The sequence below is a fragment of the Sparus aurata genome, chromosome 6 (genome assembly GCF_900880675.1).
Source record: "Sparus aurata chromosome 6, fSpaAur1.1, whole genome shotgun sequence".
NCBI lineage: Eukaryota > Metazoa > Chordata > Actinopteri > Spariformes > Sparidae > Sparus > Sparus aurata.
The window spans coordinates 1,695,514-1,714,967 of NC_044192.1; the positions used below are offsets into that span (position 1 = coordinate 1,695,514).

Consider the following 19,454-nt stretch of genomic DNA (forward strand, 5'->3'; position numbering starts at 1 on the left):
TCACTGTATGTTACTGCGTTGACAGTTCAGGACCCTTGTCAAAATTAAGAAACTGTGGTGTGAAACTTTCTTCTGCCCATGCCCGCCACAATATGTTGACAGAAGTTCATTAAAAATCTTTGTGGTTATCACGTATAATCACGTAATTGTATTATTTATTCAACTCTATTAACGTATTACCATGTTAAACTGTAAGTGGATTTTACTTATTATTGAATACAAATCAAACCAAGAGTGAGATCAATTAAACCTATATGCAGTGTTGTGGAGAAGTAGTTGAACTTCACAGCTAACTACAATTTGCTGTAACTTGCTGGTAGTTAAACTACATTTATATTTTGTGCTGCGTCAAGTAATTCAACTACTTTTTGGGTAATTTTTTGTAGTTTAACCACTCAATTCACAAACTACAATTTTGGCAAATAAGATGAGTTTTTCTATCTATAGATGGATAGATAGATAGATAGATAGATAGATAGATAGATAGATATAGATAAAAGATCTATATAATATACATTTTATTTTATTTTTCTTTGAAGAAGTTCAACACTGGTGTCACAGCCAGTGCAGCATGGGAGCGGCTTTTTAGTGTTGGTAAAGACGTTTTTAGTGCCTCTGAAGTTCCTGTGATGTTGACCAAAAATGTCAGCTTTTGTTCTTTGAAAAATAAAGCTTGAGTTGAGAGTCATATTTGTATATGATTTTTTTGTAGGCTATTATATTTTGTTTCATATACATCATATGTTGATTTATTTAACGCTGATTTAAATGAGTATAATGAGTATAAGTAGTTGCTAAAGCTACTTTTTTTAGCAGTAGTTTTACAAACCACATTTCTCCAGGAGTAGAAATGCAGTTTGTTAAAACTACAGCCAGGCTGAATGTAGTTTTACATGCTACACTTGCAAAGTAGCTTCCCCACTGCATATACAGTGTTAATATTTAATGGGCCCCGGGCCACTCCGCACTGAAAAAATTGGGCCTTAAGGTCGAAAAGGTTAAGAACCCCTGCATTAAATTACATCCATGTGTCTTTTGTCCAGCGTGACTTTAACATCATCAAAGCTCCTTTTTCAAAGATTCAACACTTTCTATTCACAGATTTACATTTTAATCAGACGACAGACAGAAAAGTTGTACACCATCGATTCACCTTCAACACAAACGAGCAGCTCTGTCTCACACACATAGAAAGCTGTAATCAAAGCACAGATCTTCATCACCACTGTCATCTCCATCAACACACAGCTGACTGACTGAGAGCTTCATCCTCCATCATCTTCATCACTGATCAGACTGAGCTGTGTGTGTGTGTGTGTGTGTGTGTGTGTGAGAGAGAGAGAGAGAGAGAGAGAACTGAACAAAATTTAAATCTTCTGTTCTGTTAATTAGTTGTCATATTTTATTTTACAAACAAAAGGGGTATCAGTAAAAACAGGGGCTTTTTTTAAAATTATTTAAAAAAAAAATGTTTTTTTATTTGTTTTAAGAATCTGTTTTGATCTGTTCTAAATATGTGACTGCTTGTGCTTAATGACAGCTGAGGTTTGTTATTTTCAGACTCAGCCAGATTTTGCTGTGCTGCAGACTCAGATTTGCGTACACGAGCTCAGACCTGACGTGAGATCTGATCGTAGCTTCGGCTCACGTCCAAATTGATAAATGCCGAAGTTTGCATGGAAATGGTCGTACGCACGGTTTTCTGACGTACGTTCGTTTGATAAATGAGGGCCACAGTGTATTAGATTATTTGATTATTAATTGTGCAGCTCTAGTGTAATTGAGGATCAACATCATGTCAGCCTTCTACACACATCATCCAAATGTCAGTATAACATTCAAACACCTGCTCACGTCAACACAGATTCATATTCATCATTAACACTTTATCCATTTTAAACTAACATTAGTTCAGAGGGTCTCCAGTGTACAGATCACTCATTCATGAAGGAATGAATGCATGTGAAAACAAAACAAAGAGTAAAATTAGTTTAATTTAATTTGATAATTAATGGAATATTCTTTAACATTCTTTTAATTCAATTAATTAACAAGCACTGACATGCCTGAAAAGGAGTATATTCATACTCACACATACAAATATACTTAACCTATATCATACATAATAAATATACATTGACCACATTTCTATATCTTATTATGAAACTTAAGTTATTACCACATATTTAGATTTTATAACATAATTAGATTTTATGCACACAAACACATGCATACATCTACGAAGCCCTCCCTCATCACAATGTTAAAAAATGTAGTCTAAAATCGAGCACAAGAAACAGCAAGAACCAAACACACACACCAACAACTCTTTTTACCAAATATCATAAACTTTACACAGTGGACATTTTCTGCAATCAAGAAATAGTGTTGGTGTACTGACCTCAGAGTCTCCAGTCGACAGTTTGGACTCTGTAGAAAATCACAAAGCAGCTTCACTCCTGAATCCTGCAGGTTGTTGTTTCCTCCCAGGTCCAGCTCTCTGAGATGGGAGGGGTTGGACTTCAGAGCTGAGGCCAGAGAGGCACAGCTGATCTCTGACAGACTGCACCAACTCAATCTGAATAAAGAATAAATGAAGTGAGATTAGAAGACAATGTTCCTGCTTGAAATCATTCAGTGTTTAAACTTCTGTTCAGAGCTGAACAAGTTTAGAAAATGAAGCTCCAAACACCTGAACCCAACAGGCTGCAGGTCCAAAACTGTCAGATACACAAAGTGAAACAGAGCTCTCATTAATATTAATGACAACGTGCTGCTGCTTCAATAAAGACGTAGTGACTCCACCTCTTAAACTCTGCAGCTCCACCAGAGGCTCCATCTATACAAACTCATGTTGTGCAGCCAAACAGAAACCAACAGAAACTGACTGAAGATTTGATTCTACTGTTTCAGATCAAAATCATCCTGAGTTTAAATATTTCAGTCAGTATAAACGTCACATGTCATCATAAAGGTTCTGAACAAACATGTTTGTTATCGTCTGACAGAGAAGAAAACACTGGTTTCTGTTTTTATTCACAGAAGCACGAAGGAATCAAATGATTAAGAGGTTCAGAGAGAATCAACCAGTGATGAATGTTTAATGTTATATCAGATCTGTTTTAAATATGAAGCTGAACAAGACGCTCAGAGTCAATCAGCATCAAATCTATGAGGTCAGATCCCCTTCAGACCTGATGACATGAAAACTAAGATTCACAGAGTTTGAATAATGTTGTGAAAGTGTTAACAAAGGTTTAAAATACATATTAAAATGTGATTTAAACATGTGAAAACAACATGTGTGAAATAATGGTGTCACATTTATAACTGACATCAGCAGTGTAATATCTTCAATGTTGTAAAGTTTGTCTTCAGAGTTTCAGACAGTCAACACGTGCAGTGTGTTCAATCAGAGAAGACATTAAATTACATCCATGTGTCTTTTGTCCAGTGTGACTTTAACATCATCAAAGCTCCTTTTTCAAAGATTCAACACTTTCTATTGACAGATTTAAATGTGAGTGGGGCCACACCTTTCTGATGTCACATTAGGACGGTCTGTGTCCAACAGTGTCTGTCACTTTAAAACCAACAATCCAACATTAACACACACCTCACTGTGTGATTGGTCGCCTGAGTGGAGGTGAGAAAGGAGGCGGGGTTTGAACTTCTCTCTCAGCTCTTTGTTCATTTGTTACACAACTATTTCTGTCACTGTTCATATGAACAGCTGAGTGAAACACTATGAACGTCTTCAGCAGAGACTGTCTGAACATGTGACACGTCTTCTCCATATTTAAACCATTGTTGTGTCTCCAGCAGCTCTTCACTCCACCTTTGGCTGTTTGGAACAGCTGTGAACACTTTGAGCTCCAGATGTGTTCAGACAACACATCGTACCACTGATCTTCTTTCTACAAATATCCCAGCCAACAGCTCTTAAAGAAAACCAGTTGAGTGGATTTGCAAACAGAAGTGAATCCAACATCCTGCTTCTGTACGCTGCAGGCACAGTGAGCATAAGAGCCAGGTGAACTCTGAACCTGCCTCTGGTGCACAACTGACCACAGTTACTCTAAAGAATTATTTCACAGTTCCAGCACCGATCCATCTCATTCCTACTGGCTGAGGAAATGACCTGAAGGAAACTGCAGAGGAATTATGGGATTGTTCCCAAGGAATTGTGGGAATTGCAGTTGGATGTAGGGACTCTAAGCAGCCTGGGACGTCATTTTAATCACACGACAGACTTCAACCAGCAAACAGAAAAGTTCTCCACCATCGATTCACCTTCAACACAAATGAGCAGCTCTGTCTCACACACATAGAAAGCTGTAATCAAAGCACAGATCTTCATCACCACTGTCATCTCCATCAACACACAGCTGACTGACTGAGAGCTTCATCCTCCATCATCTTCATCACTGATCAGACTGAGCTGTGTGTGTGTGTGTGTGTGTGTGTGTGTGTGTGTCTGAGAGAGAACTGAAGGAAATTTAAATCTTCTGTTCTAGACTTAAATTTAATAAACACAGAGAAGAAACACATGAACTGACTTCAGAGTCTCCAGTTGACAGTTTGGACTCTCCAGTCCAGAACACAGACGCTTCACTGCAGAATCATTCAGGTCGTTGTGACTCAGGTCCAGAAGTGTCAGATGTGAGGGGTTGGACTTCAGAGCTGAGGCCACGACTTCACAGTGAGTCACTGAGAGTCCACAGAAAGACAGTCTGTGAATACAGATAATAAAACATTTAAATCAGATAAAATCTGACTCTTTACTATGAAAACAGACTCTATACATTTTGCATCACAAAGCACATGAACATGAGCAGCTGTAGCTCAGCTGGTCAGCTGTTCGGCCTGAGCTGCTCAGTCAGCGATCACAAGGTTTGTAGTTTGAAACTTGAGCTCCTCGGCTCCACATGAGCCTCCAGACTTTGACCTGCCTGAGGAGATCAGCTGGGCTGAATCAGTGGCCCATTTTAAAACACACCCCCTCAAAACACACCTGTATAAAACAGCTTTAACGGCTGATTCTGATGATTTCATCTTTGTTTGATTTTGGTTTGACATATTTGTGTTTGTCTGTTTCCTTCATTCTGCTGTCTTTATATTTATATTTGTAATTGTCCCTGTAATACTTTTCTTGTGACTCTTTCATTGTTGTGCTGTTTTATTTGTGTCCAACAAACTGATGTGAGTAATTTTAAAGTGCCATATAAATAAACAGAAATACATGTTGAAGTGTCCTTGAGGGAAAAAATGAAGCAGAAATGACAGTTTAGGACAAAAGTGTTGTAATAAGTGAGACGTAAACGTGTCAGATGTTAGTTTACAGGCTGCTGTGATTTATATTGGTTCAGCTTCATGTTCACATGATGATCAGTGAACTGTGAAGTCACTGTAGGTTGGAACTGCACTCGTATGTATTTACCTCACTTATGTGTTTGTGTGTATTTTCTCAATCTTTGATGCATTTTATTCTGTGGCTCCATCTGCTTTTCAACTCCCATTTCATTCATTTAATGCCTCCCACTGCACAAACACAAGAATTACAAATAAAAACATTGTGTTATTATCATTTTATGGGTAATAATTTAGTGTAATGTTTTGGAATCAAGACGACTTCATGTCATTTCTACTCTGAGCTTGGTGATGATCATTTATTCAATCAGCAGGTTTAATACTTGTTTTGGTAAACGTGTATAGTGTTGAGGTTTTATATTATTCATGTGTGTAAAGTGTTGATCTTTAATACTGAAGGCTTCAGCTTTACCTCACTTCATAATGTTTAACACATCTGGACTTACACAGCCTTTCTACAGTTCCTCACAGCTGGAATCAGTCTCTGTCGTCCCTGTTCTGATGTGTTGTACTTCTGCAGGTCCAACTCATCCAGAACCTCCTCTGACATCTGCAGCATGTAGGCCAGAGCTGAGCAGTGGATCACAGAGAGTTCCTTCTCTGATCTGTTCTCTGACTTCAGGAACTCTTGGATCTCCTGATGGACTGAGTGGTCGTTCATCTCCGTCAGACAGTGGAAGATGTTGATGCTTCTGTCAGGAGAGATCTTATCACTGTTCATCTCCTTCAGGTTGTTGATGGCTCTCTGGATGATTTCTGGACTGTTGTCTGTCTGACCCAGCGGACCTGCTAAGAGTCTCTGGTTGGACATCAGAGAGAGGCCATGAAGGAAGCGAACAAACAAGTCCAGGTGGCCATTGTTACTGTCCAGGGATTTCTCCATGGCTGCTTTCAGAAGGACGTCCAGAGATGTTTTCCCCAAAAAAATCTCCAGGACCTCTGTGTTTCTGTTGGTGTAACAGTGGAACATGTAGACTGCAGCCAGAAACTCCTGAACGCTCAGATGAACAAAGCAGTAGACTGTTTCCTGGAAGATCACACTCTCTCTTCTGAAGATCTCTGTACAAACTCCTGAGTACACCGAGGCCTCTGTGACATTAAGACCACAGCGCTTCAGGTCTTCTTGGTAGAACATGATGTTTCCTGTCTCCAGATGTTCAAACGCCAGCCTCCCCAGCTTCAGAAGAACTTCCCTGTCAGCCTCCGTCAGCTCCTGTGGACTCGTCTCACGTCCCTCATGGTACTTCTGCTTCTTCCTCTTTGTCTGAACCAGCAGGAAGTGTGAGTACATGTCAGTCAGGGTCTTGGGCAGCTCTCCTCTCTGGTCTGTAGTCAACATGTGGTCCAGAACTGTAGCAGTGATCCAGCAGAAGACTGGGATCAGACACATGATGTGGAGGCTCCTGGAGGTCTTGATGTGTGAGATGATTCTGCTGGACAGATCTTCATCACTGAACCTCCTCCTGAAGTACTCCTCCTTCTGGACGTCAGTGAAGCCTCGTACTTCTGTTACCCTGTCCACACATGAAGGAGGGATCTGATTGGCCGCTGCAGGTCGGGAAGTGATCCAGACGAGAGCCGAGGGAAGCAGCTTCCCCTGGATGAGGTTTGTCAGCAGCACGCTGACTGATGACTTCTGTGTGACATCAGACACGACCTCATGGTTGTTGAAATCCAGTGAAAGTCTGCTTTCATCCAGGCCGTCAAAGATGAAGAGAAGTTTACAGACAGCAAGCTTCTCTGCTGTCACCTTCTGTAATGTTGGATGGAAAACATGGAGCAGCCTGAGAAGACTGTACTGCTCATCTCTGATCAGGTTCAGCTCCCTGAACGACAGCAGAACCAGCAGACTGACATCTTGGTTTTCGGAGCCCTCTGACCAGTCCAGAGTGAACTTCTGCACCGAGAAGGTTTTTCCAACTCCAGCGACGCCGTTGGTCAGAACCACTCTGATGCGTCTCTGTTGGTCAGGTGAGGCTTTAAAGATGTCGCAGCACCTGATTGGAGTTTCACTGAAGGTCTTCTTCTTGGAAGCTGTCTCAAGCTGCCTCACCTCATGTTGGGTATTAACCTCTTCACTCTGTCCCTCTGTGATGTAAAGCTCAGTGTAGATCCTGTTGAGGAGGGTTCCACTTCCTGTTTCATCACTTCCTGTTCCATCACTTCCTGTTTCACTTCCTTCAGTCACACGTTCACATCTCCTCCTCAGACTGATCTTATGTTCATCTAAAACATCCTTCAGACCAACATTCACTGAAAAGAGACCAGATCAGAGCATGTGGTGATTATTTTATTGCCATTATACAAACGATCAATATAAAAGTATATAAGGACGTAAAGGTCAGAAAGTCCACCTGAACACAAACAGTGTTGTGATGTTGTAATAAAAACTGAAAACTGCAGTGATCTGGAGAATAAGACGTGTTTGTATGTTAGAGAAGACAGAGACATTAGCAGGAAGCTAAGCTGAGCTCAGGCTGCTGTTTGGCTTTCAGACGGCGAGTCTGTCTGACAGAACTGTGATGTTGCTGCTTTACACAGTTTCTCCATCATCATCAACGTATCAGATCTAAATGTATTTCTATTGGTTGTGATGAGACGTGGTGCAGAACAGAGTAGAAAAAAAACATGTTATTGTGTTTTAGATGGTCATTAAATGTAGTGACGTTTATAAAGATCTTAATTGTCCGTGCAGTGTGACACAAACAAATGTCACTTTATTAAATCAACAGTGTTTTCAGACATGATGAAATCAGCAGACAGATGTAGTCTTACTCTGTACAGTGCTGGTCAGACTGGCTGTCTGCAGTCCAGCTGTTGTTCTGGATCTTACCTCCACACTGGGGACAGGAGGAGTCTCCTGGTGAAGCAGACTGGTCCCAGTATGATGTGATGCAGCGTCTGCAGAACCAGTGTCCACAGCTGGTAGAGACCGCATCCTTCAGGACGTCCTGACACCAAACACAGCAGGTGGGCTGCTTCTTCACAGAAACATGACTCCTCTTCCTCTCTCTGTGAAGGAGCAGAGAAGACACGACACAAAGATTTAAATCCAAAGACTGAAACACCTGAGACACTGAATCTTTCAGAATTCTGTTCTTTACAGTTTACAGATAACTTTTCATTTTGTTATAAGACTGTTTCTTTGAATCAAGCTAAATAAATGTAACGACTAATTCCCTCAATTTTTTAATGTTTTTTAATGATGCCACTAAAAATGAACAGCTATAGATGATAATAAAGAAAAGAAAGAACATTTTGATTGGTGATCTAGAAAGGCAAATACTGCTTCCAGCCATCCGTTCCCATCATCAGCTCCCAAACTCCTGATGTGAGCGATTATACTCTGTAACTTCATGTGTGTGATGCTGTTTTGTTCTCTGCTCCACTCGGCTTCAAATCCCACTTTGAGTGTTTCAGAAGTGAGTGTCTTTTTGTGCTTCTAACACAGATGAGTAAACTACTTAGTTAAATTGTTTCATTATTTGTCTGTTTTAAGTGTATTTATTGTTAATATTTCCAACAATATTGAAAAGATCATCAAGAGATCCAGATGAATTGTAGTGTGAACAGATAGAGGACTGAGTTTGGTTCACTTAAAGAGGACTATATGTGAAAACACAGTAGGAAACTTATTGTAGTTTACAGATGAGGTTTAGGAGAAACTGTGTTACAACAAAAACACATGTGACTGACATCGATCGGCAACCGATCGCAATCGGCTGATAATGCCCCTGTCGGTTTTGATCGGAGTTCTCAAAATAGATCAAATCAGGCCGATCAGATGACGTCTTAATATAGAGACAGTGCATTGACTGCATGCAGGGTGGGAATTTCACCCCCGCACTTTGGCCTTGATGCAGCGTGAAAAAAAACAAACTCATCGTACGGCCACAGTGGCCTCTGTGCCCCTGGCCCGGTCAGCGTAGCGAGCTTGTCTTTAATTACAGCCACCTGAGTGCACAGTAGTCACTCACAGTAACTTCAGTGAGTTCGCGGTTCGCGCAGGTGGAGTCTCATCATCACGATGATCTCACGTGAAAACCTCTCAAACAGCAGCAGCGTCTCAAAACAGAAGAACGAAACTTACAGCACAGCGAGCGAGCGCAGCCGGTTTTGACATGATACGTAACTGACTTATGTGGTAGGATTTAGTCCGGTAAAGTTGGAAATATATTCACAGATTCAAACTTCCCGGATCAATAACTCATAAGTGAAACCTTGTTAAAACACAAACGACGGCTCTTTCCTACCGTAGTGAGGAAGACAACGAGCTGCAACCGTATTTTCATCAAAACGAGCGGCTGGACATTAACTCTGGTCCTAAAATGCCAAAATTCCCACCCTGACTGCATTCCCACTAGTAAGCTACAGTTACTCTGTGTAAGCTGAGTCCAAGTTGTCTCTAAGAGTCTCCAGAGTGTGAAATATTGTACATTGCCTCAGCCTGCAATAAAACAGTGGTCAATTCATGATACTTTCTCATCTCCTAATTTTTATACTTAATAATACAATGTCAATGTTGTGTAAGAAGAATCATTAATTAAATATATGAAAGTTACTCAAGACAACAATATAGATATAATAAGAATTTATGGATTTGATGCTGTGATTGGTGATCGGCAATATCGGGATCGGCAGATACTGCTTTTGATGATCGGTGATCGCCCCAAAAATCCTGATCGGTGCATCTCTAGTCAGAACCAGTTCTTACTGTGTGTCTGAGGGTCCAGGATCAGTACTGAAGTTTACAGGATTTTCATTGGACCAGCCACTCTTCACAGACACACAGATGGATCCTGGAGACTCTCCTCTCTGTCTGCTGGACTGAACTCTGCAAACAGCAAAAATGTTTTCATTTATATCACATGAATCCTGGATAAATTCTTCAATGACAAAACCCTTTAAACAGCTCTAAATTAACAAAATGGAGGCAGATGGAATGAATGCTTTCTTTGTTCATTATTTCTTATCTGTATCATAAAGACTTTATTCAATAATTCAAAGGTGTAAAGATCACCAAGAGATCCAGATGAACTGTAGTGTGAACAGAGAGGACTGAGTTCAGTTCACTTAAAACACAGTCAGAATCTTATTTTAGTTGACAGATACATTTTAGAAGAAACTATATTTCAACAAAAACACATGTGACTGACAGAGACAACTGGAAATGTTGTCAGAACCAGTTCTTACTTTGTGTCTGAGGGTCCAGGTTCAGTACTGAAGTTTACAGGATTTTCGTTGGACCAGTCACTCTTCATAGACAGACAGCTGGATCCTGGAGGTTCTGCCCTCTGTCTGTTGGACTGAACTCTGCAAACACCAAAAATGCTTTCATTTACATCATGAATCCTGGGAAAAAAATCTTCAATAAGAAAACCTTTTAAACAGCTCTGAATAATCAAAATAGAGGCAGACGGGTCAAATAACTTCATCGACTTTATCACAGCGTTTAACCGATGTATATGTGGCAGTTGCATTTTAAAAGAAATGTTGTTATACTCCCAATCAACAGAAAAAGACAAACGTGACTGACAGAGACAACTGGAAATGATCCACAACCAGTTCTCACTTTAAGTTTGGGGGTCCAGGTTCAGTACTGAAGTTTACAGGATTTTCGTTGGACCAGTCACTCTTCATAGACAGACAGCAGGATCCTGGAGACTCTGCTCTCTGTCTGTTGGACTGAACTCTGCAAACAGCAAAAATGTTTTCATTTATATCACATGAATCCTGGATAAATTCTTCAATGACAAAACCCTTTAAACAGCTCTAAATAAACAAAATGGAGGCAGATGGAATGAATGCTTTCTTTGTTCATTATTTCTTATCTGTATCATAAAGACTTTATTCAATAATTCAAAGGTGCAAAGATCACCAAGAGATCCAGATGAGCTGTAGTGTGAACAGAGAGGACTGAGTCTCTTTAAGTGGACTGAGTTCAGTTCACTTGAAACACAGTGAGAATCTTATTTTAGTTGACAGATACATTTTAGAAGAAACTATATTTCAACAAAAACACATGTGACTGACAGAGACAACTGAAAATGAGTCAGAACCAGTTCTTACTTTGTGTCTGAGGGTCCAGGTTCAGTACTGAAGTTTACAGGTTCCTCATTGGACCAGTCACTCTTCATAGACGGACAGATGGATCCTGGAGGTTCTGCTCTCTGTCTGCTGGACTGAACTCTGCAAACACAAACAGTGTTTCCATTTACATCATGAATCCTGGATAAAAATATTCAATAAGAAAACCCTTTAAACAGCTCTAAATAATCAAAATAGAGGCAGATGGGTCAAATAATTTCATTGACTTTATCACAGCGTTTAACCGATGTATATGTGGCAGTTGCATTTTAAAAGAAATGTTATTATACTCCCAATCAACAGAAAAAGACAAATCATGTGACTGACAGAGACAACTGGAAATGATTCAGAACCAGTTCTTACTTTGTGTCTGATGGTCCAGGTTCAGTACTGAAGTTTACAGGATTTTCGTTGGACCAGTCACTCTTCATAGACAGACAGCAGGATCCTGGAGGTTCTGCTCTCTCTTCCTCCACACAAACACTCATCTTCTCCTCTGAAGTCAGTCTGAGAGGTGAAACACTGACTTTGAGCTGCAGGACACAAGAATCAGAAAACAAGTTTGTTCAAGAGAACAGAGAGTGAAACACAATCACACAGTGTAAGAAAAGAAGATGATGAAATGTATCATGTCTGGTTTTATAATTCAGGTTCGGGCAGTCATGTGTCACATGTGCCAGTGTGTGATGTCACACAGAGCAGTCAGACAGGTTCGTCTTACAGCAGCAGATAAACTCAGTTTGGTAAAGCAGACTTTTCCAGTCCAACGACAGCTCAAAGCGCCGTACAACACATGCCCCATTCACAAACACATTCAGGCCCCGTCCAGACGACAACGCCGTTTTGCGAAAACGCACATGTATTGCATCGTTTTGGCCGACCGTCCATACGGATCCTGAAAACGCACTTTTTTGAAAACGGGTCTCAGGGTGGAGGAATCCGAAAACGCAGCCCTCCTGTTTTCATGTGGACGGCGAATCCGCATACTTTCCAAAACGATGACGCCATCGCCCCACCTCGCGACGTCCCATAACAACAACAATGGCGGCCTACATGCTCGTGTTCATGCTGCAGAAGATATTGAGCCTTCATACACTGATGACGGAGGCTGCCATGCAAGGCGCCAACTGCTCATCAGGAGCAATTTGGGGTTCAGCATCTTGCTCAAGGCATGCAACTAGGGGGGCCAGGATTCAAACTGGTGACCTTCCGATCACTAGACGACCCGCTCTACCCACTGAGCCACAGCCTCCCAGTTTGTTGTGACTCCAGCAGACACGTCTCTGTTGTTACCACGTTGTTTGGTTCCGTCCTCAACACGACTTCATGTTTCAGAAGCGGGACGAGTTCATGAGTTCATGTTTGACCTCTTCAGATCACAGAGAGAAAACGGACTCAGAGACTCTGACTGTAATATAAAGATAACATGTGCGTTAAAGCTGTAGTCTGCAACTATTTTTGTTTATTATTTTAGCATTATATTATTACAAATGTTGCAGTGAACGTATTACTGCTCTCACTGGAGTATTTGGGACCTACTGTAAAAATCTGGTGGAGTTTAATCATACAAGTTTGATTATAAGTTTATTTTTGTGTGTAACTGACTGTGATATCTGACTGATAATCAGTTAAAAAGCTGCTTATAAGAACAAGAGATTAATGACAGAAGCAGCTGATGTAGGTCAACAAAGGAAAACATGAGAAAAGGGAGATTTAAGTGGTGATTTGATTTTCTGCTGCTGCACACTGTGTCTGCATCAGGCTTTACTCCTGTTCATTACTGCCAGTTAGAGAAAAGAGATGAACACTGAGCTTGTTAATAAATATTGTAATAAATGTGGGTTTTGTCCTTTAGCAGGAAAATACTGCCAGTGTCAGAGCCTTTAAATAATCATACAACGGATCTTTATTAAATCATCACAAGTTAAATATATGAAAGCTAATTCATAGAGGTGAGGATGGCTACAACCGACTAGAGGAACTCATCACAGGACAGCCAATACGCTTCATTCAAGTGAAGAACCACTACACACAGGACTAGATTCTAGTTTAAGACACACCGTTTCAAACCACGGCACGCTCGCACCCTCAACGCAGGAGGCACTGCAGTTTATCAACCACAGCAACCTGAGGAATCACCACAATGAATCCACACACACCGTTTTGAGTGAAACTATATGGATGTCCCGCTTATGACTTAATTAGCCCTCTCTCACATGTAACCTACTCCCTCCAAGCACTATACAAAATAAGCCAATATTATACACACCGAAATATATACAATAATAATGTTAAGCCATACTTAACTTGGTCGCTCGGTGATCAGTGTCTGCTAATTATTAATTATCTTAATTATTTTAGCATTAAGTTATTAAAGACATCCAGATAAAATGTGAGATAACACTCACCCTGACCAACTGCTGCCGTCCTGCTGCTGTTCTGACACTCAAAATGGAGTCTAAACACTTTACTTTCAATTTGAGGCTTTAAGGGTTCCTCCCTCTCCTTCCATTAGTATGCAGCCAGAACAGTGACGATTATTTTTAGCACTGACAATTGTTGAGTCAAAAGTCAAATCAGTTAAAGAAATCATGACACCTGTAGGACAGGTGGAGCAGTGTATTGCCTCCCTGTTGAGGAGAGGAAAATCCCCAAACTAACACCAGCTGATGAGCTGACTGAGAGCACCTGCCTGCAGCCTTTCAGCAGGATCACTCAGCACTCCAGTGTGGATTCAGACAACAGAGGAGTTCAGACTGTTCAGCTTGGGTCAAACCATGAAGGAGCTACTGGTATGGATGAACCGAAATTATATTGATGAGAAATGTTTGTTTTGTTGCTGAAAGCAGAAAAGGTGTAGTTTGGTTTCTTGCATGATTAGGACAGACAGCAGGCCTATTCATGTTGAGCAGCAGTGAAGCAGCCTGCTGGGTTTTGTTTGTCTCTTACAAATTGATTTCATGCTTCAATGTCAATGATAATTGAGAAATAATATTTGATGATTGATAAATTGGACGTACATGGTAATCGAATATTGTAAAGATTGAAACAGTTAAGTTAAAGTCAATAATAATTATAATTTGAATAATAAATTACTTTAAGAAAATTACTAAAACATTTAAGACATTTATTTGTTTGAAATTAATGATGGTTGTACATTTCTGTTTCTGTTTGAAGGTTTTCAACCTAATATCTCCTCCAATAAGAAAATAAAATTTAGAAGAGGAAAAGAGTTGTCCTATTGAATCTTTCATGGTTGGCCAGGCCATTTTTCAAGTTTGGGCAGAAGCTGAGCAGAGTAAACCAAAGGATAACTTGTCAACAATTAAACGTATCATTAGAAACATAACTACGGAGGCTGGGAGGTGAAAAAAACACAGATCCATGTCACCTCCCGGGCTCCGTACAGAACCACAGTGACAAGTGGAAAAAAAGGTTTGTATTGAAAAGACAGTAAAAGTTATTATTATTTTTATATTTTTAAGTTAATTCGATTTTTTTAATTACAATCTTAAGATTGTTTTTTCTTCATGTCTTTTCAAAGTAAACAGACATGTTAATGATCAGTCAGTGTTTAGTGATGCTGGATACACAGAGTTCACAGTCTGCATCATCTGATTGAATGTTAAATATTATTAATATAAGTGATGTGTTACTAAAACTACTCAGGTTCATGACGTCATTACGTCAGCAAACCGAACAGCTCTGCACGTGCAACTCGTTACATGATGTGACAGTGAAAAAAAAATACTGTACAGAACAGTAAAATTATGCTAAAAGTTACAGAGCACAGCAGCAGCTTTGAATCTGCTGCACACTGTGTCTGTGTCAGGCTTCACAGCAGCTCATTACTGCCAGTTAGAGAAAAGAGATGAACACTAAGCCTGTTAATAAATGTTCTCTGCGTCAAACATAATTATGAGAGAAATGGTAGAACTGAGATGAAACTTTTATTTATAAGATAACATTTAGAAATTGAGATACAAAAGTCCTAAAACAAGAATCTGGTGAAGTTTGATTGTAAAAAATTAAGTTTATAAGAATATTATAGTGTCCGATAAATATCAATTATCTTAATTATTTTAGCATTATATTATTACAAATGTTGCAGTGAACGTATTACTGCTTTGAGACCTAAAATAATCTGGTGGAGTTTAATCTTAAAAGTTTGATTACTAGTTTCTTTTTGTGTGTCTGCTAATATAACCGACTGTAAAATCTTACTGATAATTAGTTAAAAAGCAGTAAGAACAAGAGATAAATGACAGAAGCAGCGGATGTAGTTCAACAGAGGAAAACACGAAAAAATTGAGCCTTTGAAGTGTCCCTGAATGCTCCATGAAATCCCCGCTCCGCCGTATAACGTAGTATAGACGCGCGATGGATTTTTATGTTGCTCGACAGAGCGCCTCAGAGGTGCAGATGGATTGTCAGCGGTCACAGGAGGAAGACGTCATCTCTCTCTGTCTCTTCACACAAAGTTTGTGTTATATTGTAGATATTTTATCTTAGTTTTGCATCAGAAACAACAAAAACACGACAGAGGAAGGTGAACAAGTTTGTTGAGCTGCGGAGGACAAAGAACAGGAAGTAACACACAACGTCTCTCAGTCACACACGCACACACACACACACGTGTAACCAGGGTTAATAAGCCTTATGTGACGTGTCACAGCCATCAGTGACATGCAGCTCCACACTACTGTCGCTTCTACAGACCACAGACGATGACCAGGTGGATTATGGGGCGTTTATTACACACAATTCCCTCCTGCAACACAGCTCACAGACAGCAATGTGTGAACATGATCATCAGTATCAGGTTGATCACAGTGAAGTCCTCTTTTCTCTGTGCATTCAACAAATGATAAAATAAAAAACACAAATCTTTTCATATAAAATTACATCCTGGTGTGATTGTATAGTATATTGTTATTCCACAAACATAAGTTAAAAAAACCCACATGATCCATTATGTCACATAAAATTGATTATAAGAACACGTTCAACATTTACAATGAGGTGAGTATAAGAATACACTAAATTCAGAGCTAGATGAATGAATGTGAGCCTTTTAGCTGAACAAGTGGCAGCTCAGACAAAATATACAATAAAACATCATGAAAAGTAACAATAAAATGCACAACATATTACCTGCAACACAGCTCACAGCACAGCAATGTGTGAACATTATCATCAGTCTCAGGATAATCTGAACAGCACATGAAACGATGGGAAGCATTTAAGATAGTTTAGCATCATTACAAGTCTCCAAAAAGTAGCTTCATGGCTTAACAAATCACAGTAAGTGCTCAAAACACTTAGCACAAATCTCAATGAGTACATTACACAGCAAAATTACTTATTACAGACCATGCAAGAGGACATCTCGTTTCCACACCAGCCACTGCGCCAATAGATAGATTACACTTAAACCAACAAATAGGTGACAGGTTACATAATTGTTAAATACAGTGAGCAAATTAGTAATTAAGTTCATTTACAATTTACATTCATTAAAAAGTAGTTTATAGTTCACTTCTGCTGTTTTACTTTGTGTAGCTACTATTCCTTAAACGCGTGCAGCGGTAACAGCCAATCAGGAAGCTGCTGCGCCACCTACTGGAGGTTTGGGGGGAAATAAAGAGAGAAAGCTGCTGAGGAGAGACAGAAAAAAAAGTGTAAAGAAGTGAATTTTTGAGGAATGTGAAGCTTGTTTTTTCTATTTTGGAGGATTTTGTGTTCACCTTCCCTGTACACTGCTGTAGAGTTCAGATTCTCTGCCGGAGGCCGGGCCCTTGATCAAGCATTTGTGTTGTTTTTTGTTTTTTTAACACAAAATAATGACTATTTACAGCTAGAAAACGTACATCTCTCTCCTCCCTCCATTGTTGTTTTTGTCACTGCGTGGTGTTACACATGAGTGACCTTGTGCTGAATACGTAACTTGTCGCGTACGTGGCGTCACTCCCCGAGACACACGGAGAAAGCAAAAATATATATTTTTACTAAGGAAAATGACAAAAATAATAGTAAGGCACAGTGACTTTAATAAGTAACTTTATCCTGATTACTGGTTTGGAAATATTAACACGTTAAATTCCTCGTTACTGAAAAAAGTGGTCAGATTAGAGTAACGCGTTACCGACATCACTGATTGCGTAGCTTAAGTGCAACATGGAGCTTGAAGATGTAAAGAAAAAAATAAAAACAATTAAATTTGAGCAAGTTTGGAGGAAAGTCGGAGGTATGGAACCATTTTAAACAAGTTGTTAGCAGTGATAATAACATGTGTGGGTTTTGTCGAGTGCATTAAGTGCGGCACTTGTTGCATTATTCATTAAGATAATTCTAAACAGATTTCTGAAGTTCAAGTTGGAATTGTAGTTGAGAACATCAGTTATAACAGCCCACGTATTAAAATAATGTTGGGTTTAAATCGGGCTCAGGTTCATAATTACAGTTAAGGTGTCGGGCCGGCTCGGACACAACGTGCACGGGCTCGGGTCAGGTCAGGCTTGATCTATTGGGCCTAATCTAAGCTCTACACTGCTGGATTTATTGTGTGTATTTTATTTCTTTTCAACAAGGATTTGTTGAGTTAAAAAAAAAAAAAAGATTAGTATAATCTCGTGTGTTTTCAAGCGAAATGTGTAATGGAACATGCCAATAGCTAAGCTAAACTAAGCTAAACTAAGCTAAGCTAAGCTAAGCTAAGCGTGAACGTCTTTGTTTTGTATTTTAAGTGTTTTTATTTGTAAAGAGCGAGTTAAGAAGCTACTAGCAGATGCATGTTCGAGTTTGGCCTCTCTAGTAAAGTGAGGAGGACGGCCGCCGCCATGTTGTTAGGTGGTCTGGACTGAATTGATAATTGAGATTTATTTATGTGCTTGTTCAGCTCAGGTGTACCTTTTTTTTTGTTAAGAAATATGCAAGGCTAAACATGTTTATGTATGTTGCACAACAGGGCAACATGTCTAGCTGAGACGATCACTTGGTGTTTGCCAACCAGCAGCGTGGAAGAGAAGATGGCTGGATGGAGAAGATAACCCCTAACCCAGAACTGAGTCAAGTCAAAGAAACGAGAAATAAGAATTAAGACAACAACTTAAAGGATCCCACTTGAACATGATTTATTAACTCAAATCGGGTTAAGATAAACTCAAAGAGACAAAATAGGGAGAAATAATATTTTCCTGAGATTGGGTTTTATTTTGTTGTTTAAGGGATTTGAGTACAATATTCCTCTGTCCATATATGTTGTCTGGTACCATACTCTATGTATGTATTGTCCACTACTATTTTGCGAATAATATAAATTTGCTGGCAGTTCAAACCAGTGGTGGACAGTAATGGAGTAAATTTACTTGAGTACTGTACTTAAGTACATATCCAGAGGATTGTACTTTACTTGAGTATTAGATTTATTTGGTACTTATTACTCTTACTTGAATACATTTCCAAGACAAATATTTTAACTTTTACTCGAGTTAATTTCTAGGAAGGCTGAAAAGTAGTTTTTTTTTTCTAGAACACTATTGGACACAAGCTGTGTTTGTCAAAGAAGGAAACCTATCACAGTGCAGCTCTCCACTGGGATCTACGGTAAAGCGGAAATACGTCATCCCTCCCCATAAGGATACCACCAAAGTAGCCACGCTCTCGACTGCGTTTGTCAACACAAAACCGCGACAGTGGCTGCATCAGATGTAGTTTTTTGTAAAGCAGTGACTCTCAACCAGTGGTCTGGGGACAACATTGGTTTCAAAGAGTTCATTCTCAGAAACAAGAGTTAAAAGGTCCTTAAATTCATTTAGAAAAAATTATAGTAATTAATTGATGTGAAACATAAGAAATTTACTCTTACCCTTTTACTTAAAGTAAATTTAAAAGCATGTACTTTTGGATACTTATGTACTTTTAAAGGCAAGTACTTTTTTACTCTTACTTGAGTAACATGTCGACTGAGCTACTTTTACTTGTAACAGAGTAAATTT

General features: G+C 39.5%; 1 protein-coding gene across 1 annotated transcript in view; it reads right to left on the bottom strand.

Moving 5' to 3' along the window:
- The window catches only part of LOC115582746 (NACHT, LRR and PYD domains-containing protein 14-like), a 44,681-nt gene extending 36,461 nt beyond the window's left edge, over window positions 1-8,220 (bottom strand). Inside the window, exons 1-4 of the mRNA XM_030418911.1 lie at window positions 8,146-8,220; window positions 5,817-7,623; window positions 4,560-4,733; window positions 2,402-2,578 (exon numbers count right to left, since the gene is read on the bottom strand). Of these exons, the coding sequence (XP_030274771.1) occupies window positions 2,402-2,578; window positions 4,560-4,733; window positions 5,817-7,623; window position 8,146 (2,159 nt within the window). The 5' untranslated portion in view covers window positions 8,147-8,220. The remainder of the gene's footprint in view (window positions 1-2,401; window positions 2,579-4,559; window positions 4,734-5,816; window positions 7,624-8,145) is intronic.
- Window positions 8,221-19,454: the final 11,234 nt, after the last annotated feature.